Here is a 26387-nt window from a genome sequence, read left to right as displayed (position 1 = left end):
GATGTGTTTTTTTTTAAACATATTTCTGCAGCAATGTTGTTAAGAATTCATATTCTTCTTACCTCATATCAAAAACCATTCCCCAGAAATGTCAATCAAAAGCCAAGTATTTTCCATTAGTCGGATGAAAAGCTGTTAATTTATTTAAAGTGATGAAAGAGAATTTGATTAAATCAACTCTGTCAGCCCATGTTGAGAGTTGCAATGTGTTTTTACTGACGCTTATTGTTTTTTGCAAAATCATCAATATAAAAAGATCATGCAGAGGTTCGGGAGCCAAGACAGTTTTTAATTATTAATTGGAACTTAGTCAACTCTTTGGGGAAATATGAGGTATAAAATAAGGACAATGACTATAGTGAGGTTCCTGACAGCAAGGATAGAGAAAGTTTTCAATAATGCATGAACCGACCCACTACCACCATTGTGCACGTAAAGTCCGGTCTGAATACTAACTGCTCAAGTGTTTGCAGCGGCGGCTAAAATTCTACAGCGTCACTGTGGCTCACAGTCAATCTTTAGCACCTCAGTGCGTGAGTGAGTGAAACACACTTCACACTCCTATAGCTGAAGGATGTGCCATATGCAGCTAACTTGTGTTTTGATCCATTTGCTGCACTATAGTTTGTACTTGATTTGTACCACATCTGCAGATTGGTGATATTTTATTCTCTTCTACTCATTTTATTCAGATAAGAAAAGCATATGAACATTTTGGGTTGAATAAAAACATTTCGAGACTAATGGTGGAACAAATTGTTTTATTTATCCTCTGTGTAGTCCTCGATCCACACTGTTGAAATTATGTGTAACACCAAATACTACATTTAGGGACATTCATTTAAAGCACATAATAAATAATGTGTGCACTCAATTAACAAATCCATCATTTTGTTTTACGCAATTTTAGCAGGTTGTGTAAAAAAAGGGAATATTTTGGGGATGATTAGAGTAAAGCTGAGGTTCTCACTGTTACATCAACTCCATTTTTTGTTCTTTCTTTTTTGTGTTGACTTTTTTCAGTCATTTGAATGATGATGAGCACATGCAGACGGATAACAAGATGTTGTTCGTCAAGAGCACAAGAGAGCACAACAGTGAGAGTCTGTCACAAAGTGTTCCAGTGAGTTAGAAAAACAGTCACATATCGGGGAGTTGCAATGTGAGGTTTAAGTCAAAAAGCTTTGCTGACATCCCCGTTCCTCACATATACCCTCTACAGAATATATGTACACCATGCATGAATTCTTTTCTATAAATACCTCCAGCTTGTTTGTTTTCCTCGCAGCTGTCTTCCACTTGTCAAATGCTGCCTTTTCATTCGTTTTTCTTTTTTTACCATCTTCTTATAGACTCTTTGCTGTATTTCCTCAGTCTTGTCTGAGCCCCTTTACATTTATCTAATCTTCAATTTTCCGATAAGCTTGCCTCATTTTGTCCGAGCGGGTGTGCAATCTATTTGCTTGATCTTCACTTTGACCTCTGCGTTTTCCTCACCTGAGATCTCAAACCAAAGACAGGCTTTTTTTTTTTCTTGTTTTGTTTGTTCTTCCTGTGTCAGCCGATGCTTCTCACATCTGCAACTTAGCAGTGCAGGATCTTGATGAAGGCTTTGCGGAACTCGATGTTGAAAGTGGTGTAGATGACGGGGTTGACGGCGCTGTTGAGGTATCCCAGCCAGGTAACGGCGCTGTACAGCGAGGGCGAGATGCAGCAGCTCCTGCAGTGAGCCTTCAGCACATGGGTCAGGAAGAAAGGCAGCCAGCAGATGATGAACACTCCTTCGAAACAGGGAGAGGACATCGATATAAGCATGTGTCTGTGCATATAACTTATTGGTCTGAATATAAGAGAGTTTTTTCCGGGCACAGGTCTGGAATAATTGGGATTGTCTAATATTATGCATGATATTGCATAAATGAGGAACAAGCTGAGTGCGATCTGTGGACACTGAGCTGGTCAGACGTCAGGCGAGTTCAAAGTGAAATTACACTTTTACTCCCACGTACACACCAATAAGCGTTTCTGTGTGGGCTTGCTTATACTTTATATACAAATGTTAACAAGTGTTTAATTCCATGTGGTTAAAATGACTAAATTCTTCACCTTTTTCTCAAATATTAGCTTTGCAAAAGGCGTAGATGTCCTAATGTCTTATATCGAGCGCTGTGTTCCATTCAGACCAATACAGTACGTACGTGTGTGCGCACGCGTGCGTGTGTGTGTGTTAGTATTTTTGCACCACAGCACAAGGCAGCCAATGTAATAAATGAAATATCCCAAGTACAACATCAGCAAAGCAGCATAAAACTGCTGAAACAATAAAGAGACAGAGAGTCCCATCAATCGGAGTTAGTGTTACCTCCACCGAGTCACACAGGAGATGAGTTTGGCAAGGAAAACAACACAGTGGAGGAAGATACTATGAATTATCCATGCAACACAAAAAAATGACTGCTTTTGATGTCAACATTCAAAACATGTTGGAGCATAGCTGCCTCAGAGAGGATTTTAAATACATTTTCACCAAGATTCTGTCATATATTCTTCAACATGAACAGAGCTGGGTACAGCAGCTTAAAATTGATGCATTTCTTTGTGAAAAGCACAGCTCACAGTCTGGGAAACATGGCCGCTGAACCCGTATATAAAGTTTATTCAAGGACAGCACAAATATAAGAAACATTTGAGCAGGATCCTGAGAAAAAGCAGGATCCTTCAGTGGCATATAATAATTTTCCATAACAGGAGTTAAAGATGATTTATCAAGGTTGTAGGTTAGCAGGACACGGATGCAGGCAAAGGTAAATTACCAACCACAAAGTGATAGTTATTAGATGACAAAACAAGGTGATTAAACTAAGATTGAAAATACACCAGAGCACAAACAAAGCAAGGAACTCATAAAAAAGCAGGTGGGGTCTAAGTCAAAGATAAAGACAAACTGGAAAAATGGGCAACTGATTATCTCTACACAATCATACTGAGCTGTTTCATTCAATTGGTGCTTTGTGTATATTGCATGAATGCTTAAAGAATGTTGCACACATTCCTTGGAAAAGGTGGTTTGGAATTCCTGTGCATGAGCAACGTCTGCCGAATGCCGAAACGTCTGATTGGCCGGTCACGATACATTTGAAAACACTTCACTGTATAAATTCAAGGTCTCCATTTGGTCAGCCGATGGTTTTTGTTATCAAACTTCAAACAGAGTTCATAAAAGAAGTGCAGAAGCTGCTGGGTGAAAACCAGTCCCCACTGACAAAAGTAAATTTTTCTCATGTGCAGAAACTATTTAGACATTTGTAACAACTACTGTTGAAAAGCTTTTTTTTTTTTTTATAAGGTGCTGTAAGTCACAAGAGAGAATTGCCAACCTCAACCTAGACAGTCTCTTGAAATCTTGAAAACTCTGTGGGCTTGAGACAGACATGCAGGCAAAGGGAAAGTAGACACATCGGGAGAAAACAGGGATGAGGCTGAACAACACGAAGGAGGTTCACAATGTGGAATGAGAGGAAAATGGTATGCATGTGTCAGGACGGAAGGACATAAGACAGAAAATTAATGGAAAAAGTGGAAATCTTAGAAACCTCCCAAGACAAGTATATAAAATAAACAGGACAAACAAAGGGATCAACAAGAACACAAGGAGTAGAGGACACTGGAAACAAGGTGCCAATATAAAAATATGGAGGCAAACAAACTCCGCAAAACTAAACACCAGACACAATACTAAAGTTTTTGCGATAATTACCCGTCTCCACAATAAATGCAGTATTTTTTATTTTGTGTTTGCAAATCATTTTAGTGACGTGCATTAGACAAGGACCAAAACATTAAGCAAGTCTGCTTTATGAGAGTTTAGAGGCTTTTAAAGTAAACTGTTTCCAGATAGGTACTGTCATGCTTAAAGCTGCAATGAGAGGATGATATTGATCTCTTGTCTGTCCATAAATCCCAAGATAATTCCTGAGCTTTAGAGATGCTGTGGGTATTTTGAAAGGTTAAACGTTTCCGGTCTTTGTTTCCATCTGACTGAAGCTTCATTTTTAGTGGACAGTCATGAATGTAGAAAAACATTTTCTCATCAAACACATCACCAGAATTTTTTGCCAAACTGACCGTTTGATGTTCTCATCTATTTTAATAGATGATATTTAGATTTTTAAAATGTAGATGGTTGAACAGTTTTGTCCACGTGATTAATGCACGCGCACATACGGTCGCCTCTCGGGTCTGAACATGCCTCGACTCACCGAGAACAATGGCCAGCATCTGCGTCGCCTTCCTCTCCTTCTGTTGTGACAGCCTCCCTCTCACTTTCTCCTTGGTGATGCCCCATTTCTCTCTTCCACTGCTGCGCTCTCTCCATCCCTCGCGGCCCCTCATGCCGTCCTCAAGTGTGGGCGGCCGAGGCGTCAGTGCCGATCGGGTCACGGTCGAGGGCAGAATGGGGGCAGGGCCGACTGAGATGGACAGTGAGATCTGGGCCCGGCCCAAGTGGGAGGAGGTCTGGGGAGCCGGGGTGGGATCCAGGCTCTGCTCAGTCTGCGGCAGGAACTGACCCGGCTCCACTTCCAGGGGGTGAACCACGGCTTCCTTCACCAGGGTCTGACACACAGAGGGAGGAAGGGAGGTGATGAGGGAGGCAAGCGTTGAGGAGTGACCGAAGGTGGAGGTGCAAGTGAAGATGACACAAGGTGAAGAGGGGAACAGAGGTGTAACAGCACGTAAAGAGCATCACTCTGGGTTGAGAAACAAAGGGCGTCATAAATAGAGGTAATTCATGACAAGTGCTCACCACTTTTTTGCGCTGTGGGGCTGCAGTGGCAGGTCTCAGGATCAGCGTGCACAGTTTTACGTCTTCAGGTTGTGTACACTTGTTCTGGAATGAAACAGAGCTCCATGAACAGAAAACCCTTGCAGAAAAGTCCACAATCAATCAAGACTGGATAATAACAACACAACACATGCAATGCAGACTGAATTGTGATAAAATAAAGACAGAATGGACACTGAAATCTTGGTAGAGTTGTGTAGTGGTTTTCCTTCTTGCCGGGGAACATTGTGAACTTAGGAGTTCAACTTGGATGGATGTGTACATGCTGTAAAAGTCATTATAAAGGCTTATATAATTGGCTTATTTAACAGCGGCCTTGTTTTGATGACTGACGGCTCTACAAGAATCTCTCGGTGATGATAGTACTTTTCTTATACTTTTTAATACGTTGCAATCAACCGCAACGTGTACAAAAACTTGATGACACAAAGACAATGCAAAAAAAAACCTAAAAGCCATTTACAAAACTTTTAATTGATATTTCTGTTCTTTTAAGACACAAAGTCCATCTCATCTTTTTAATCCAGCAGATTTCTAGTCAATGCCACAGTGCATGTCAGAGGACATAAAGAAAGAGCTCCACCAAGCATCAGAATTATCATGCAAACTAAGGGTTGACACATTTTCTTTTTCAACATCAGAATTGATTGCATCAACAGACGTTATGAACATTTGCCAATAATGGAATTCCTGTCGGCGTCCCAGTAAAAGACACTACCTTCCGGTGTCGGTGAGATTCTCCCGCCTCGGCCACGCTCTGTGCGAGCAGACCGTGGTGGCGTGGCGGAGCCGTGCGTCTGCCTCTTTTGCGTAGCACCACGCAGATCTGCGCGTACACCAACAAGGTTACGATGAAGGGAACGTAGAAGGAGGCCACAGATGAGTACACCACAAAGGCTGGGTCTGCAAAGCTGCACGTTGTGCCCTCACGGTTGGCTGACGAGGAGAAAAGCAGACAGAAGGTCATATTTCATTGATTACGCATCATCCATATGCCAGTTTAATTACAGTAAAAACAAGATCATAAACCTAGGTTTAATAACAAAAGAAAACAAACATTAATGACGTTATTAACTTCACCTTCATGGACTTAAGCATGTGTTAAACCATGTCAACCAATGTTGAATATAAAACTCAGCTTAAATTTTTTTAAATTTTTTTTTCATTCTCAGGGTTTTCTTTGGCAGAGAAATGCATTATCCTTTTAATGCCCTCAAGTTCCATACAGGCTCAAACCAGGGCTATTCCCTCTATGAGATGAATGCCATCCACGACACCACCATGCAGTCCTCAAACAAGCTTCAGCACATTAAGTATTAACTGTCAATAGAGCTGAAAAGGGCAGGTTGTCTGTTTTTGGATTGTTTCCATTACTAACGTCAGGAGAATTGTTCAACCTCTTATGACTTTTCTTCATTCCTTCATTAATTTTTCATCACGAAAAAAAACCAACTGTTTTGCAACACTCAAAGTGCGAAATGTTCATTTGGCAGCTGAAGAAAACAAGTCCCAACCAAACAAACTGTTTTGCTGGTACTTTCTCGAGATAAACATTCCTCAATGAATCATGTTTATTTGAAATGCAGAAATGCTCCAACTTAATCACTGAAGCATAAACTGGTAATTTGAACTGAATGTCGAAATGTATTAAGAACTTATCATTCAGGAAAGTGGTGCCACAACTTGACTACTTTATCACCAGATTGTTGTGTTTGGAGTCAAGTCCCATATCACTTTCTGTTTTTCAACTTTTTCGAAAGTTTCCTGTGAGGTCAAAGCCCGATTTAGACTTTCAATCACAGCCGCCTCCATGAAGGCAGAGATTGACTCCTGAGCACCTTTAGTTCTGCTGCTTCTTAGAGACACTGACCAAATTGTCTCATGCGAGTTCACATCTTTGCCCAGAATCATGAAACTCTCTTGAATGGGAGCGCACAAGAAAAAGTTAGTGAATCCTCTGCAAGTTTGTTGCTTATGAATAATTCAATGAAAAAACTGCATCATATTGACTGTGTGTGTGTGATTTGAATTCATCAAACATTGATAATAAGACCCAGAGACAGATGGACACGGCTACTGCAGAGTCTGCATTTCCTCAGAAAGTCTGCATGATTCTCTGCTACTGAGCTGATTTATTCGTTTTCTAAATTACATCTCAGTGGACGATGAAGCATAAAAATCAATAAAGTCAAAAAGAAAAAAAAAAAAAACCTAATCTATTTACAGCGGGCCATGACTTTATATGTCCCTCTAAAAAGGAAGAAACCTTTGCAGAACCAGGCTCAGAGGTTGTGGCTTTCTGATCACAAGTGTGAATGTGCGATCGATTAAGACGTGTTCAAATCAAAACAAGTCCAATAAGCAAGATTTTATTCAAAACACCTGGTAAACAGTGGAGCAAACCTTTCCATTGAAGATGCTTGAATGGGCAGTTTGATATTTCAGCTGAAGATAAAGATTCTTTTTCTGGGAAGTTCTGGAAGTCACAACTTTTGATAGGTGGTAATTATGGTGAATACAGGAAGTGAAGACTGTTATTATGGATGTGACAGTGACATAGTAAGTATGGGTTCAAGGATCCGTGATGTATCCCCGGGACAAGAAAAAAAAATTATATATGAAGACATTAGAGAATGTATGTATATATTTTGATGCTATCATAAGATTCAGTGAATAGTCTGTTTTCTTCTTTGAATTAAATATTACAGTAATTGCTTCCTGTATTTGTCTGCATAAAAGAACTCATATTTTGGAAAGTTGTTGCTGTTGAGGCTCCCTGTTTAAAAAACAAAAAAACAAACATTACCTGAGAATCTCCGACAGATAAACTTTATGTTTTATTGTTTGAAACTTTGTGATGTTGAGTATTAGAGACATGGGTATCCTGGAGGTAAAAACATTAATGAATATAAATTAAATTCTGAATGTAAGGTTATGTGTTTGCCTAATCTTGGATGAGTTGTTTTACATTTTCATTAATATTAGTTTATAATTCTTCCAGTGTACAAAAGGTTTGCTCTGGAGTGAGGGGGATTTTTCTGTTTTGAAAATATTCCTTGATAGTATTTTTTCTTTTACCACTATCATGTTTTATTAGTAACTTCAATTTAATAAAGGTAAATGTATGTTTTTCTTTTTTTTAAATGAAAGTAATTTTCTTCAAATAGGAAATTTGCAAGGGAGCACTAACCTCGGTTCCGCACATTCAGACGTGGACATTTGAGGTTAAACCAATTATTTCAGTGCTAAATATTTGATGCTATGACTTGTGAAGGAAGAATTCAACTTTCTACCGTGGAGCAGCTGCAAACTGCTCTGCAGGAGTTTAAACTGCAGAGCCTTCATTCATAATGTGTTTCTTTAAATGGGATGAGTTCACAGCCTGTTCGTTACCGACACACACGCACGCACGCACGCACGCACGCACGCACGCACGCACGCACGCACGCACGCACGCACGCACGCACGCACGCACACACACACACACACACACACACACACACACACACACACACACACACACACACACACACACACACCTTAGCTCGAACCTTCAAGTGCCTCCTATTTTCTCAGGATGCATGACTGAATTTCAGTGTGCCACTTTCGGGGATGTTGGGAGTCTAGATGGATGGAACAACACCTCAGCTGGTAAGTGGGGAGTAACTTGAGAGCAAGTATCAGATGGTGCCGTTACCTGTATTGTTCAGGCCGAACAGTAATGGGCAGGAGATGGCGAAAGAAAGGAACCACACCACGGCGATCATCACCGTCACCCTCCTCCGGGAGCTGTATCTGGTGTTGTAGAGCAGCGGCATGGCCACTGCTGTGTATCTGGAACCACACATATACACATTAGCAGGCCTCTCACACACTCACTCATGGTGGCTGCATTCACACAGATACAGAGAAGAAAAACTAACCAATGCATCTTCAGACCTAATTATTTGTGCTAATGTAAACACTTGCGCAACTCTCAAAACAAAAGCTGTGTCGGCTCATTTTACAGACACAAAAACATGCCACTGTCAGTTTGTCAAAGCCCAGTAAAGTTACGTCATGAAGGTAAAAGAAAATCTCTATATATATATATATATATATAATTCAATGCAATTCATAAATCATACCATTGCACTTAGTACCATCATTTTACTAGTTCAGCCAAACTGATATCAAACAGACCTTTATGTAGCCCCTAAACTAAAGTGAATTTGACACCCCCAAATACATCAAGAGCCTTATTTTGGGGGAAATAAGACTTAGAATCACATATACACTTGACATGGTTTCAAAAAGAATAGGACTCCTGCCTAAAGGGAAAATATTAGGTGGGCTTATAGTGAGAATAGATATATATTTGAAATAAAGTCATACAGCAAGCTTTTTGAAATTGAAAGGAAGTCATTAGAAGCTTGCACAATGTTCTTTTTGTCTTTTTTGATAGATGACAGAAACTGTGAAACATCTCTCAGCAGGCAAAGCCTGTTTTCCAAATCAACTTTATGAGATTTCTTTCTTTTTTTTTTTTTTTTAACAAATTTTCCAAGAACATAGTGTAAATCTGTCTCTTTTTTATGGGTATAAACAAACCCAAAGCAATAAATTACTCCTCTTAATGGAATCATTTTGTTTGGGTGCGTGCTATCTTTTCCAAACGCTTTCCATTAGGATGGTGCATAAAAACAGGAGCCACATTTCTTAGCCTGCTCCAGCTGATGCAGATGTAACCTCCCTGAAATTAAAACACTTAAATGCATCACTTTAACCTGGTAGTCACTGTTTCATTGCAAATTGCGACGGTATTAAGCGTCGACAGCCTTCTACAACAGAGATCATTTTTTTATCGTCTTGCTTCAACAACGCAATTAAGAGTTTGTTCTCAGTTATTGCACCAAATTACACGAGTGTGAACTGGCCCGGCCTCAATGTGTCACTTTGTCAGAGGAATTAGAGCTGCAGCTGCAGACGGCAGGCCCGCCGGGCGTCTGGTCACCTCTCTCTGCACCCATGATGGGGGCAGCAGGTGCAACACCAAATCATCAGACACGATTCTCTTGTTACCCCTCAAAAGAAAAAAAACCCCAAAACAAAACGGGCACTAATGGCGCCGAGGACATTGTAAATGAGAAGATCTGTCATTACCTGCTGGACCAACAGAGGAGGCCAGAACAAAGGAACGGCTGACAAGCTGCTCAATGAGCACTGCATAAGACATGGAGCTTCAAAGTTTCTGTAGGACCTCTGTGTGTATGTGCCTGCTCTTTGGCAAGCCAAGCTTCAAGATTAGGTCACAGAAAACTAAATGACACATTGATTTACTGCAATCTGTGTTGATTGTCCCTCGCCCTGGATAAAGGTCTTGCTGGAAAAAGAATGCAGGGAAAATAAGCGAGAACGATAATAACACAAGAAGATAAGTGGTTGTGTTGAAGCATTTTTACATTTATTTTTTTTTATAAAGTGTTATAAAGTGAGAGTGGAGACAGTATTGTATAAGAACTCCACCTGTCGATGCTGATGGCGCAGAGGTTGAGGATACTGGCGGTGCACATCATGACGTCAAGGGTGAGCAGGATGTCGCAGTGGATGAGACTGAAGCGCCACTCTCCCACCACCTTCAACCACAAAACATAAGCTGAAGCCACACAGCAAAATTTTACTATACTAAGCACAGTACAGAGGAGAAGAACAACAAAAAAACAATTAGATGGATAGCAAGAAGAAACATAAAACAAAAACAAAAAAACAAGAATAACAACAAAAAGAAGAAAAAGTAAGAGAGCAATTACAAAATCAATTACAGCTTCAGATTCTCCAGATTCTCTCCGTTTTGTTTTTCGGATTTATAGACAAAGAACACTCCTATCTCATTAAGATCGGGCTTTGATAGCCGATTGTGTCTTAGATTAAGTGTCATAACTTTCACCAAAACAATCTGCTGAAACTGGGAAGATTTGATATAACATTAAAGAATCAGCGCCTTCTTTTTTTGAGCATTAGGTTTTTGATTCTTCATGTTGCTTGATGAAAAAAACTCAGAAAATAAAGTCTTCCAAATAATTGTTTCTACTCATGACTTTTTATAAAAATACAAAAACACACTGTATTTGTATTTTTCAAATCCCCATTAAGACAGCATTGGTTGTTAGTTTGTTCGATTGAGTAAATCCCTCAAACTCAAATTGCCACAAAGATTATTGAGTGAAAGAAGCAACAAAGTTATTCAGCTGAAAAATAATCAACATGCAGAGAAAACACTTCGGTTATCTCAGTAAGAAAAATACCAAACAGTCCCAAACCTGACAAAAGTAACAATTCTACTTTACTCTTGTTTTGTAGGATTCTTGAATATTTGAAAAAACTGCGTGACTAAATGTCTGCTCTAAAGCTACCAATAATCCAGTTGTCATATTATCTACATGAATAAACCGAATTTAAATCACATTTGATTAATTTTAAAGGGCAATACCATATAGTTATTTGATTTTTGATTGATCAGCCATATTAATATGACCAGCTGCCTAATACTGTGCCGGTCAAACTTCTGCTGTCAAACCAGCTCCAGCCTGTCAACTCATGGACTCCAGTAAACATCTGAGGGTTTGTTGTGGTACCTCGCACGAAGATGTTTGCAGCAGTTCCATATGACCACTTCTACTATTAAGCCAGTTCATCACTGTTCACTACTTTTAATTTCCTCGTCCAGGAATACTCCACAAGAGCTGTAGTTTTTGAAGATGCTCTGACCATCCTGTCTGGCCACCACAATTTGCCTGTACACAAGATCACTATAATCCATACATTTTTCCACTCTTTCACCTTTGAGGATAAAATGTTCACTTGCAGCCTGATAAATCTCACCCACTGACAGGTGCAAAGTTACAGACATGATCAGTGTAATTCCCTTAACCTTCATACTGTAGTTGCATTGTAATGGCTGATCTGAATCAAGTATAGTTTTCTGCTATCTATAATATTATTGTGATTGTACATTTTTTCATTTAAACAACAAAGTTAGCAGTGTGACTCTTACAAAGTGATGACATTCACCCATATACTAGTAAAGTAAGAACCAAAAATAAAAAAAAATAAGTGTAGTTATTAATAGCTGCATATAGATGTACCAAAATTGCTTTTTCAGTTATTCCTAACAAACGATTGTTTACGGCTGTGAAAAAGAAGCTGTATTTGGACTTTGGGTCTTCAATGACCTTTCGTCCCTTCCAGCAGGCAATAAGTCAAAATGATGGATCTCTCCGTGAGTGCAATCTTAAGCCAGGTGGCCGAGGCTGTGCTGTGATAGAGGGTATGCAGCTACTTCTCACAGGCTAAGACGAAGACAAGTTTGGTTTGTACGTACTCCCTTTATTTAAATGCAAATATAAACAATGTCTTAATAATGGTAATACTACTATGACTACTACTACTTGTTGGTTGAAAGGCTGTCATTCGCATAGCAAAGGAACTGTACATTATTTTTATGGAAAATATGTCCAAGGGGGAGTAGACAAGGCAAGGAAGAGGATGGGACCGAGGCCTGACTCCTGGGGGACACCAGAGATGGCTGGGATGTGAAAGATCCTTTCTGAATAGATTGAGTGGGAACGGTGAGGTGTGACCAGAACCAGTCCAGTGATTGGTTGGGTAGTTCAGTGGGGAAAGATAGTGTGTTAGATTGTCTTAAAAGCGGCATTCAGGTTGAGAAGAAAAAGGATGGATAAAAGCATGGAGTCAGCTGCAATGAGTATCACATTTTTTAAATTAAACTTTATACAATAGTGAAAATGACAAAGTACAGATTAGTATCGACGGAATTTAAAAGATAAAATGCAGATTTTGTAAGGCAAATTAGAATAAAGCCCAATAAAGTTTTAAGGTGCATTCATTAACTTTAAAAACTTAAAAAAAAAAAAAAAAAAAGATTTGTCGACCCTCACTCTTTGAAGAGTAATAATGAGCGGAAATGATTTAAGATACGAGTTTGGACATTTTAGTTTCTGTTTGGCAGGTGTTCCAGGCAGAGCGGGGAGAGAAACTAAAAGCTTGTTTTCCCAATTCTGTTTAAACATTTTGAAACGTTACTTTGATTTTAAATGGGTGGATAGAAAAGTTATAGAAACAAACAAATATGGTGGAAAACTCAATCACAGAGAAAATGAATATTTAATGTGGTGTCTGTAACCGAAAGAACAAAAAGCCACATGGCGGATAAGGGACCAGATTACATTGATGATGGAGCAGAAAATCCTCATTAACAGCTTAAATTCAGGGGAATCCTTGAAGTGGCTTTGCAACACAAATGGATGCTCGACGTGCCCTTTGAAGACCTTTACTGTAACTGAGTGTTATGATAATGTGAGGGGCTCTTTGTGTACTTTTGCCAACTTTTTGCAGGTCTGCAATCTGCGGTTTCCTGCATTTCCCCCCCTTTAAGATTTTTTCCCAAAACATCCATATGCACACACACACACACACACACACACACACACACACACACACACACACACACACACACACACACACACACACACACACACACACACACACACACACACACACACACACACACACACACACCTCCAGGTAGACACCCCAGGGCATAACCAGGGTGGCCAGCAGCAGGTCGGACACAGCCAGGGAGACGATGAGGTAGTTGGTGGTGGTCTGCAGAGCACGCTCCCGTGACACCGCCACGCACACCAACACATTGCCAAACACCACGCAGAAGATGAGGAGCACCAACAGCACCGCATAGAAGTTGTATGGAGGCGACGAGGGCGATGCCAAGCTGGTGCAGTTGGAGGACGTCAGCACAGAGGTGGGAGTGGGAAAGGACTCGGTGTAGGAGGGCTCGTGGGTGACAAGGACGGAGAAGTTATGCTCCAAGGAGGAGACAGAGAAGGCGAGCGAGGATGAGGAGGAGAAGGAAGCCACATCTGACTTGTTGAGCGGAGTCATGATCTTGCTCCAGTGAACATGGCCTGGCTGAGAAATGATGGCACAAAGGGAAGAAGAGCAAAATAATTACGGCTCGTGTTTTCAATTCAGCTTTTTCAATGCAGCTGCGAAGGGCGGCTTCTTCTTTGTAACAACAAAAAGACAAAAAGTCAAGGTTATTGTGGCGCAGGACTGAAACCGTGTTTCACCTCGGCGAGACACTTCAGCAGGAAACCAAACACAGGACACAGACTCGAACACTATTGCACTCTGCTTTTTTACACAAACACACATTTACCATCAAGGTCACATGGCTTCACACTGGAACACAGATAAAAGACACTCTGCACATCTCTCCCGGTTCTCTCTGGAGTCTTTGGTGCTACAAATATTAAATGACAAGGATCCAACAGAGATTAACTGAAGGGGGAAACAACTGCTGTAATCACTAATTTTGCACAAATCAAGTCAGTTTAGCGGATTAAATATGGCCAGTTAAAGTAATTAAAGTGAAAATAGACAGGAGGTTTTTTTTTTAATGCAGTATATTCTATAATCCACATAATCTGAAGAAGCTTCTTTACAGCAGTATTTTCCAACAGATTTACTCCCCAAAAAGCTGTCGACTCCCTCTACAATCACAGGCATGAATAATTTAGCAGTCCTGCTCTAGATCAGACAACATGTCTAATTGGGCATTTGTTTTTTTGTGTTTTACATGTGCAAAATTGAATTTTGACAAGTTCATGGCAGCAGGGCCTCAGTGATCACTGAATGTTTACAGATGGGGAACCACTGCTTTAGAACAATAGAAATTGTAGCTACAATTTATCCAGGCTCATTTTGGAGAAATTGTTCAGCCTCAACTTTTAAGATTACACATTGCAAACATGGATATTTGGGCCAAACACCTTCTGGGTAGAAGTAGTTGAACAAAAATCCACGGTGCTGTTAATGGGAGCAACACCTGCAGGCCTGAAGGAAAGCTCTGTATGGGAGACAAAATTGTTTAAATAGGATCCTCCCACATAGACTATATGGATTTAAACATTTGTGTGATTCACCAGACAATGGGTCCCGTTATGGCTCTTTAAATACAGGGAGGATCATCGACTCTTCCTCGGTCTGACATTGCCTGTAAACATATATTTTATAACACCTCCCTTATGAGTGAAGGGGTACTTGGAAGTGGACTGCCTTTATCATCTCATTACTGATCACATTTCATTCTTTTTTTGCTTTTGTTCCATCTCATTTATTTTGACGTTATATGCAGTGAGTTGTTTGGATGATTCATCTCAGGTTTTTCACTCCGTGTGGTTTTATACGGCCACAAGGGAAACAGACAATGGGCTTTGTTCTCTGATGACAATTGTACTGGAATCATTGGAAGGTTACGTAATTGTACAGTAAAGGTATATTTGCATACATGATATTTCAAAAAATATTAATACTAAAATAAAATAGAACATATCCATTTTATATCACATATTTATTCATTTTAAATCTTTTGTTTAAAATAGTCATGCGTTGTTTGTTTGTGGTAGAATGAGTTGAGTACAACACCACTTTGCATCCTGTTGTGTTTTAATAACACGTTCAACTCGTCTCTCTTGGAGTGACCAACTTCACTTACTGAAAAAAATAAATGGTTATAATAGTTCTGTGAAAAAGTAACTCACATTACTTTTGATTCTCTCATTTCTGTAGGTTGTTATCGATGTACTTCAGTTATATTATTGCAGTTCTGCTGTGACACATTAGCTGAGCAGTTTGAGGACATCACTCTTTGTATTTATGTCACAATTCCACGTACATCACTACAGATACTCCATAAGGGAAACTGAATTTTCCGCACTCAGATCCAACTCTCCAACAAACTTCTTCTTGAAACTAATTCATAAATGAATAACAAGAAACACCTGAGATAAACTGACAACACCCACACAGCGCTCATAAGTTATTATATATACAGTTATTATACATAGGAGAAGCAATAATATCAAATAAAAGATCTGTGAAGGGATGTTGTAGTTGTATTAAATCAAGTCTGTTTGATAGCAATAACCTCAGTTTGTTGAACTCTTATTATAGCAGTTGAGGTTTATTATAATTACTGACAGTAATGAAAATAGAAATGTTGTTAAATGTATAACATGCCCCAGAAAACCCAAGATTTTTTTAAATGTACTAAATATTCAGTTAATTTGTCATGAGTGATTATATATATATATATATATATATATATATATATATATATATATATATATATATATATATATATATATATATATATATGGTTAATGGAGATAACTGAGAACAAACGAGTAAAACTTTACCTCCTGAGGGGCCACTAATTTATCATCCCTTAGGATACAAATATTCAATGAGGCAGTGCCTCGGGAAAATTGCTGTGGTTTTTAAACTATGATTGTCTTTATTGCACTTTTTTAGTTAAATAGCATCTTCAGGACATAAATAGTTGATGCAATTAACTCTGAAAAGTGAGTCAAGCACATTTATTCTGGGATTTAACATGCAAACTCTCCAACACTCCTGCTCGTCTGGGATATTCGGGGGTAGAGAGGGAGGGAAGTGGATTCATCTACATTCTGAAATAAATACTGTTGGGGAATAAACATGAAGTGTGGGGAAATGGATTAGGTTTAACAGCTTAATACGTTCGCCACGTTTCAGGCTTCCTTTTCCTCACCAGATCAACTTGTAAATAGTCCTTTTCATCTCAGTTGTCTCACTGAAGCCAAAAACCCCCGCTGGCTTTTAAACATTTGAAGCAACATTTGAAGCCTCCACAGCTGCATGTCTGATAAATACTTGCATTTGAAATTGATTTTGTACAAATCTGAGGAGAATGTTTCCAGAATGACAGTGACAATACCTTACTTTGACAGTTCGTTTTGTTTAGAAATCAAAAGCCAGAACTTGAGCCTGATGGATGTCTCTTTCACAAGAAACGGCTTCTTTTGCTTCAAGCGATCCCGTGGCAGGCAGACACCCGCTGAGCCTGAGACAACAAACATTAAGGTAAAGATGTGGGCTGACTTCAGAGGGAGAAAGTAGGGGAATGCGAGTAGAAATACAAACTTATGTCAAGAATCCATTGGTAAAATGGATCTTCTGGCCTATTGTCAAAGCGATGATTATGAGGATGCAGCATTTATGAGCTTTGCAGGGATTCATCGACCCATTTACATCAACTGACGCTGACAGCTGGCGATAAAGCAGGGGACGTCCTGGACTGTCCACCAGGGCAAAAACAAGCACACACAAAGACTCACTGACACGAAAGACCTGTTTTAATATGTGAATGTATCATTTGACCATCATTATTTTAACAAAGCAAATAGTTGTGGCCGCATGTTGACGCTTTGAATTCAAAAGAGTATGAAGACAAACTGTAAATCTCCAGGAGACCGTGTCGATTCACTATTTCCTTTTTGGGTGAATTAGGTGTGTTGGATTTTAAAACAGTGTTCTCCCGGTCTTCCAACATGTAGTTTGGGGTTTTTTTGCATCCTCTTTTTTTATGCCTTTTTTGGGACAGTGTGAAAAAACAGGAGTACCCAGAGATTTAACTCATGGTGAGAACATGCAAAGTCCACACGGAAAAGCCCAGAATCTAACTAAGGCCCTGTTCACAAATTTTGGGAGTAGAAATGAAAAGCTCATCTTTGATTTTTGAGTGTTTGTTCACACGACAACGGCGCTTGGAATCACTGGAAGATCCCAACTGAATATCAGCTATGAGTGTATTACATCTTCAACTGGCTGCCAGCTCATGACAGGGCAGAACAAACATGAGAATTCATGTGATGGATTGGCAATACATGCTATCTGGATATGGGAGGAAGACAGAGTACTTGGGAGAAAACCCATAAGGCGCCAAACACAACGCCGCCATGCTGCTCCGTTGTCTTCCAACTTCTTGGATACGAGTCCCACTGCTAAACATGAATGAGTTTCTGCAGAAAGACATGAGGATGCTATATGAGAAGCATTCTTCCCCCGTCTTATCCATTGCTCTCTTCTGATACACTGGAACAGCCGGTATAATAGCATGTGAAAAGGCTCTATAAAATATTCATCAGTGACAGCGGGTTGAAACCAGCTCCTCATTTGCACCATCTCCGTATGAACTTTACCGTTTCTCTCAAGGTCATAATTGAATTCAGTGAAATTCTTGCCCCCATAACTCTGCTCTATCCTGCCACCAGCCCCTGATCGGCATTGCTAATCCACACATATCCAAGAGGGATGGAGATTAGCAAATCAATAATCTCCTCTATCTGCTCTCCTACCTGTTGACCTCGCACCAGACATTATCATCTCTGGCGCGCACATTAGCACGGTTAGATATGAATGTGATTCAGTGTAGCAGTTGGTGAGGACCTGCATTTCTGGGGGGTTAACAGTTCGGTCAATTGCAACAACGGGATGCAGCAGTGACTAAAAGACGTGGATGATTTCAGCTGGAAAAATGCACTTTGATCTGCCTTCAACCCTCCAAAAGGAGTGAAACAGGATGACAAACGTAAACCCACAGCCCCTGTGCATCTCAATCTATTAGAATATAATTAAAAAGTTGATTGTTTTGTCAGTTATTTCAGCAATTCCAACATATTAACTGCAAGAAACTTTAATTATAATTGGGATAATTATGGCCTTGGATAAAAAAGAATGTGTCTGCTAAGGTAAAATTATTTTAGTTGCTCTGTCTCAATCTAAAATATATGGACGACTCCCTGTTTAAAGTGAATTAGTCAAAAAATTTACTTTTTCAAAGTGTTGTAATGTTTTGAGGTTCATGTTTATTAATCAGAGAAAACAAACATATTTATCAAAGTCAATCTGGAGGAATTTCAATGATTTATTGATTATATGTTGGGACAGTTTGTCTGAACACAGGTGATGTAAATCTTTTTCACTGGTCATCAAACGGAAGCAAATGAACTGAGACAAGCATTCATTTTGAATTTTAAAGACAAAAACCACAGAAAAATAAAGTTTAGAATAATAATGGCTGCTAAAACAAGCTGCTTGATTATCTTGTTCTGTTATTCGACATCAAAGACTCGAAATACAACATTCATTGCTGTGGTATCAAAAATACGATTCAAATAATTTTCCTTCAAAACTAAACTCACTTTTCATCAGTCAGATGCATGGACTTCATCTGAACCCATCTTGAGTTCACCTCAGTTTCCTCAGAGTTCAAAGACATCAAAGAGTGAGATTCCCCGAAGACAAGAGAGCCAGACCAGGAAGGAGCTTTTTGACACTAGGACTGAGCTGCGCTCGAGTCAAAGAAATGAGCACAGGTGAGGACAAAGCATTTTCACAATGCAGTTTAAGTCACCAGGCAGAAGCTGTACAAAACAACAATGTTCAGTTGAGTTTATGAACGCAAGAATCGACACATTAAAATGGCTTTGAAATTGAGTGGGTGATAAAATATAGAAATAAATGTCTGCAGAAGATGCAACAAACATTGAAATATCATATTGATATGCTTGACTGGAACCATTGTCACAAATATAATGATCGAGCAACAAGTATGAGTAATGTGAGGCAGCTCCAACTTATATAAACTTTTTATATGTAACTTTTCTGGTGATTCCTCTGAGCAAATAAATGAGGGAGACATTGACAAAGAGGAGAATGGTCTGCTTCCAGTCTACTTTACCTTTTCTAACTTTTAAAAAGACATTCATGAATAAATGTGTTGCATTTGTTGAAGGATGTATTTGTCAAAGAGGATGACAGGCTGAAAAAGTGGCACTGCAACAAAACTCCAACAGGTTTGAATGTTTTGTCAGTGGAGTTCGTGTTCTTATCCCTGTGCATGTCTGTTGGATTGACTTGCAAATCTGCAGTCTCTTCATTAAAGAGACATGCAATTGTTAAATTAAAGACTTGAGGATATTTCAAACATGGGTCAGTAAAACGCATAATAAAAGCCATTTGTATGACTACGATGACTGATGACTTTTCTGGGGTTTAACCCGCTTAATCCATAAGAGAGCTGGCATTGGCTGGAGGGAAGGCCGAAAGCAACCAATAACACATTTTGCAGGTCTCATATCGTCCCATGTGTTTTTCATTAAAAATAAATCTAGAAATAGGTTCTCCATTCATTTCTTCACATCAGCTGCAACACCAAGTATGAGTTTCAGATAAAGTTTGCAGAAAAAGTAGACAAAACATTACTCTTTAGACGTTTGTCACAAAATGCTGGTTAAATGAGTAGAATTGTGAGAGTGCCATTTTATTCTTAACAATTTTACCTTGACATAACCCAGCAAGACATTTTGTGAGACTTCGATGCATTAAAACAGAAGACAGATTTACTTAAACATTTAGTTGAGCCAATGTTTTGTTGAAGTTTCAGTTTTTGTGCAGAAGAGGAATTTTCAATTACAGACTTTAGAGTTTGGTTTGTTTTACTCCCATTCATTATCAAGGACGAATCATTTGAGGCTTAATGAAGCACAATGAGTGCTGAGAATTTAGAGAGATTATTTTGTGATAAAACTGAATTTTTCAGTTATATGACATTTGTATCATTCACGTATCTTGAATCTGTTCAAGCGTCTTCTTTTTTAACGAATCATGGTCACGCTGCTTTTCATGTCTCTCTATCCAGCGCTACTTTATCTAATCACCAGTTCAGAATTTACAAGAAGAAATACAGTTGCTTGCATGACAAAGGGTTGAACTTGTAATTGCTGTCTGAAAAAAATTTACTTGGATTTTGCAGCATGATCATTCAGTATTTAAAGAAATGCTTCTCTAAACTTGTTCACCTGCTCTTTCCCTCGCGTCAGCTCTTCATAACCTTCTGCAGGTTAAACAAGGACAGAAAAAAAATTATGAGTGAGCAGAATTATAATTGCACATCATGTCTGCTTGTGCATTTTAAACTAAATTTTAACATGCAAGAGTGTAACTCTTCAAATGCAAACAGCTTCATATATACTGGTTTTCAACATGGAAATGTTCAATTATTATGGTGAGAAATGTTTTATTGAGTTTTTCCAGAAAGAAAATACATCAACCACCAACTAATTAATCCAAGAAAACATTTTTCTTCCCCCCAGACATGGTTGGGGCTGACTTGGTTAGTTTAACTTATGTGCTCTGTCTAACAACGCATTAAAAGAATCACTTGTATATTCAGTTTGATAACACCTTAATTCACTAAAGCAGATAAGCTCAATATACTATCTGAGCAATAGAACATTTTTATCTGCTTCCTAATATTCATATAATTACTTATGAAGCTCTTTCTTAAGCTTTTTTGTACATTATTTAGTCAGGTTTTCCCATTTCTTAATGAAGAAAATCAACAGGATTTGGAATGTAAAGCTAAACATGCAAACATTTTCACACAATTCAAGTCATTGCAGCATACCAGAGCACATTTCTTGAGGTTTTAATTATAAAATGGTAATCCTATTAGGCTCCGTCTGGCACTTGCTCCAGAAGAAACGTGGCACCGGGGGCATTTATTTGATTGATTTTGAGGGGAAACGCATTATTAACATCAGTTTATTGGTTTCCTTTCAGAGCAGGGTGCAGGGATCCCTGTTAACATCAATCACCCAGACACGCACGCACACACGTGTAACTGTGTGTACACACCTTGTGCATACATAAGAGCTGCAGCGGGGCACCCTGAGGTCACGCCTACAAATGCCATCTGAGTTTCTCAGACGTAATTCTTCAGGTCAGATTTTATGAGATGGGTGTAAGGACATGCTCGACTGAAAATAACACATAAAAAGTGATTTTACTGTCCGTTTGACTTCCTCTCGCTCGATGACTGTGGAAAATGTATTACACCAAGATCTCCCCTTCCATCAGTGCAGTTGGTCTGACTGAGTTTCTTACTTTTTATTCCCCATAAAAGCCACGTTCACCTCTGCATGCACCATTAAAGAAAACGACATTTTGGAGAAATACGGATGAGTATTGCTGTGAAACTGAGCCGACTGGGTATGAGGCTTGATGTGACTCCACTTGGTTACCTGTGCATTGCTTTCCAATATTTCCATACTAACTGGTAAGTAGAGGGAAATCACAGAAATATGATTAAAAAGCGGTTTTGAACATTTCTTGTGCAGAACTTTAAGCAAAGTAGAGAAGCTTTGGGACATGCACGACAGCCTTGGTTCACAGATTTGACTTTAACTGTCACTCTGCACAGGGGTGTGGTGGTGAGGACTCTCATCTCATAGTGAGAATGTCTCCGCTTCAAGTTCAGATTAGCCTCGGGGATCTTCCTGTGTGGGGTTTTAAAAGTTCTTGCTGTGTACACGTGTTGTTGTTTTTTTATCACTCACACAGTCCAACAAAACATGCATTAGATGCTATTTGGTTTACATGAGTGGGTGTGGTTGTCGTCCATCTCTATACATTTGTCCTATGATTGGCTGGCATCCTGTCCAGGGTGAGTCCTGAATCTAGCTGAGACATTCTCAACGTCCCAGAGTTACTGAGCACACAGTGAAGCTGGTGCTGCTAGAAATATATTCAGCTTTGCAGGTATTTCATCCCTAAACCTATTTTTTTATTTTTTTTTAGATCAGTCATATCACGTTGTATCTTAGCTTTACTCTGGTGTCTGACCTCACCTGAACTTTTCCTTATATTTCCTATGAACCAAGTGAGATATGTTTGAAGCCTAGATTAATTTTTTTTTTCATATGCTTTAGTCAGAGCTCCTGATAAATTACAAGTAACTTTAAGTGCAAGACGGAAGATGTGACTACAGGATCACAGGCAATCAATCCAAGAAAGTAGTGCAATAAATAATACATACATATTATTTAGACATCCACTCAATGTGGCTTCATCTTTCCTCATAAGATATTAAAGCTGCTGCAGGACAGAAGTGCTTAGCATTGTGGCAAGTGGATCATATCTCCTATTGCTACTTAAAACTCGTGTAATGGGTTGGAGCCAATCCCAGATTACAATGGGTGGCAGGCAGGGTTACACCCAATACTGTAGAAGTGTAATGGTGCATAGGAGGCTGCAGCGCCGCTTGTTGGATGGTAGAGGACCTGCATGTCTACAAATCAAAATATGTACAAAAATCAAAGTCTCACCACTGTAAATTAAAACCACAATAATAATAATTTTTAAAAAAAAGGTATTTTAATGTCCATCAGGTCACCCGAACCCAAGATTACTATTATTAAAATCACTCTGTGTCGTGTACGTTTCAGCTTTCAAGTGCACAAACATTGTTGTTGTATGATATTCATAAATAATATGTTATGGGAAATAATATGGATCATCGCCTGTTGCTTAGGTCCTGTGTGTCATTCTAACACAATTCACCTTTTCACTGAAAAATATCACATGATCAGAATAATTACAATTTAAGTGATTAATTACAAAGCATCCCCCAACCAGAACATGCAAACTGCACACAGACAAGTGAGGGGGACAATGCATTACTATTGCGTCACTGAACATATTTCACAGAAACATCAAACAATACATAGCTCCATCTTTAAAAAATATATTTCACGCTATAAGGTATGAATTATGCATTTAATTTTTATACTCAAGAGAAAGTTATATAAGGTAGCAATATTTACTAACTTTGCAAAGTTATAGAAGAACAGGTTTGTTGCCAGGTATTCAGATTGCATCAAAAAGATCTAAAAGAAACCTCCTAACTTTACCTGCCAGAGGGAAAGGAAGGATATTTCGGCAAATCTTAAAGCAAAAAAGCAGAAAAGATAGTGATGAGGAGTGATAGTGATTTCACTTTTTCACAAGCTACCAAACGGATTGATGAGAACAACAAGCAAAGGTTGAGAGAAAGTAAAACATGCTCATACAATTTTCAAACTGAAAACTTTTAAATGCTTTACTCTCTTTCCTGCTGACCAACAATTTACATTTGCATTGCATTGCATTTTTTCTTTAAATAGTGATTAAGTGTGGCAGAAAGCAGCAGAATCCAGTTTGTAGATGTGTCCCCCTCTATTATCTGTATCCAGCAAACCGTTTCACACGCCCCACCTCAATTCAAGTTACACAACGGTTAAGAAGTAACTAAATAAATGGGATTTCTGCTTTTTGCACACATGGCTGGATCCAAAATGTCTTATTGACTCATTCGTCAATGTTCCTAGAAACAATCTTTTTAAACAACCAGCAGCAAAGTGAAACATGGGCCAGATGTTTTTTAAGCTGCGAAATGATCCACGCCATACTGAATAAAGTCCTTTGGCTGCTCATTAGAACCTTGATTTACTTTGTATTTGCATTCATTACGAGGACAGCAAAGTCTAATTACAAGTCATAACAATCACTCTCAAATTCTTCAAGGCAGTTAGAAAACAGAGAAAAATAAGGTCTGTAAAACCAAGGTGGGAGTTGGATGTTTTCGAAAGAGAGAGAGAGAGGAGATAAAAAGATGCAAGGATAGAAGCATTCAAGAAACAACAGAAAACTAGAAACTCATCTCTCAGTTAGATCAGCAGTGTCAAACTGTAATTTAGAAGCTACATTCAAACACTTCTGGTCTTAAATCAGCCATACTGGTAAAATCAAAGCACAATAACATTTAATTACTCAACAACTCTAAAACATTAATTTAGGTTTAATGCAAGAATAATCCAAGTTCACCCTGTAAAGGTTCATATTAAATACGCTTTCTCTCATATGGGAGAGGATTCCAGCTGCTCTCTTATGCACCACTCGGTCAAATGAGGTCATCCAGATGTTGTGACACAACTGGATTCCCTCCATGATGTGACCTGAGCAGTTGAAGGTTGTTGGCTATATTCACAGACCCATCACAGTGAAATGGGATTGAAATCAGCAAATCCAGAGTCTAAAGATTGATTTGTATCATATTACATCTTAAAATAAAGAGACAATATATATATATATATATATATATATATATATATATATATATATATATATATATATATATATATATATATATATATAAAATGAACCGTGCAAGCACTGCTTTCTACAAAATCTAATATAAACAACATAAACATGCAAAAACACAAAGCTCCTGCAGCCTTTAGCATGTTTCCAGAAATGCACCTCGATGGTAATGCTATTATGTGGGCAATCAGTTTGAACATTTCATGACTGTTGATGTCACGGGGATATACCTGCTGCCTGTGTAATTCCACTGATTTGATGAAAGGACTATATGCTTTAGTCCCTAGTATTGCACCAGTCCTGATTCCATGGGGAATTTTTTGAAACGGGCTGATACAGGCTTTAACCGCAAGACACATCGTCAGTTGTATACCTCAGCATCATTGGGTGTTTCGACCATTTATCACTATGCACCCTCGACTGAAGCAGGCCCACCTCAGGTCGATCAGACCTGGGAGTGTGTCCTGTGGTTAACTGTTCCCTTGAGCAGCCCAGCTGGTGTTACCCCTTCTCATCTACAGCCAGGGACTGGACCTCTTTTCGACACCCTCCCAACTCATCCATCGGCCTTGTTTGGCTTGTGCTACAACTTTTGAACGTCCGGCCGCCCACTCCTGTTGGCGCACCTCCTCGACCACCATCGTTCGATGTTCAGTTGTAGAAGCGCTTTGCTAGAAAGATGTTGCATTTCCAAGGCCAAGGCCGGCTCTGCTTTGTTGGACGTGGCCCACTACGTCGCGGTGGATGACAGCGGATTTGGCCTGTAGCACAGCTGTGGCTGGGGTCCATTTCTTCCCTGTTGCTGGGGTAGGAGTGGCGCCTCTCACAACAGGGTCCCAAGAGTCAGTGAGGGACAAGGTCATTCTCACCTTGGCACACTAGAATTCTTCAACCAGGCTGGCGATTGGCAACTACAGGCCTCCGTTACATCATAGCCCAATGCTACTGAGGCTCTTTGGAAGTCCGAGCCACTTCCTCACATGGGAATTTACTAGCCTTTCCAACTGATTGGCATGGGTTGAGTCTAATCCTGTCTTAGTTTGTTCAACATGGAAAACATCTCTAAAATGAGAAAACCTCAAGCCACAAAATTAAACATTTGATCTGCCATTGATAACATGCTTCGACTTGACTAAAACGATTAATTTTCTCTGCAATTCCAGATGCAATTTCTTTAAATTCTTGCCATCCCTTCGAGGATATGATGTTTTGCTCATAAACTTACATCTCACTTGGTCATCCTCATGCTGTCAGACACACTTTTTGTCTTGATTTTCCTTTCATTAACATCCACCATGCAGCCTTTCCCCTTACCTCCTTCTCCTCCCACCATCTAATCTCCTGTTTCTCTTTCTCTGTTGCTTGTCCCTGGAGACACTTGACAGGTCTATTATATCCTCGGCCTTGTTGGCCCGCAACACTGTTGGATAAAAAGAGAGCGAGAGCGAGAGCGAGAGCGAGAGCGAGAGCGAGAGCGAGAGACCGACAACAAGAGAGAGAAAAGAATAGAAGATAAAGGAAGAGGGAGAAGCTTTCGACATCACTCCTTCAAACTTCACCGAGGCTATGAGCTGGCCGGCAATAAATCTTTCATTCCTCTCAGCAATAGCCAGCAACAAGTCTCCACCACTGGGAATGATGAGGATGTTCAGCTCCGCTATAA

General features: G+C 39.4%; 1 protein-coding gene across 1 annotated transcript; it reads right to left on the bottom strand.

Moving 5' to 3' along the window:
- Nucleotides 1–1584: 1584 nt before the first annotated feature.
- Nucleotides 1585–25365, bottom strand: drd2l (dopamine receptor D2 like; the record flags this gene model as incomplete). Its single annotated transcript, XM_080500516.1, has 8 exons — nt 1585–1781; nt 4260–4614; nt 4805–4888; nt 5562–5779; nt 8541–8677; nt 10349–10458; nt 13421–13828; nt 25351–25365. The coding sequence occupies 8 exons, from the start codon at nt 25363–25365 to the stop codon at nt 1585–1587; spliced, it is 1524 nt and encodes a 507-aa protein (XP_080356642.1).
- Nucleotides 25366–26387: the final 1022 nt, after the last annotated feature.

Source organism: Blennius ocellaris (assembly GCF_963422515.1).
Source record: "Blennius ocellaris genome assembly, chromosome: 8".
Classification (NCBI taxonomy): Eukaryota; Metazoa; Chordata; class Actinopteri; order Blenniiformes; family Blenniidae; genus Blennius; species Blennius ocellaris.
Note: the sequence above shows the minus strand (reverse complement) of the source record. Positions and strands in the feature narration are given on the sequence as shown.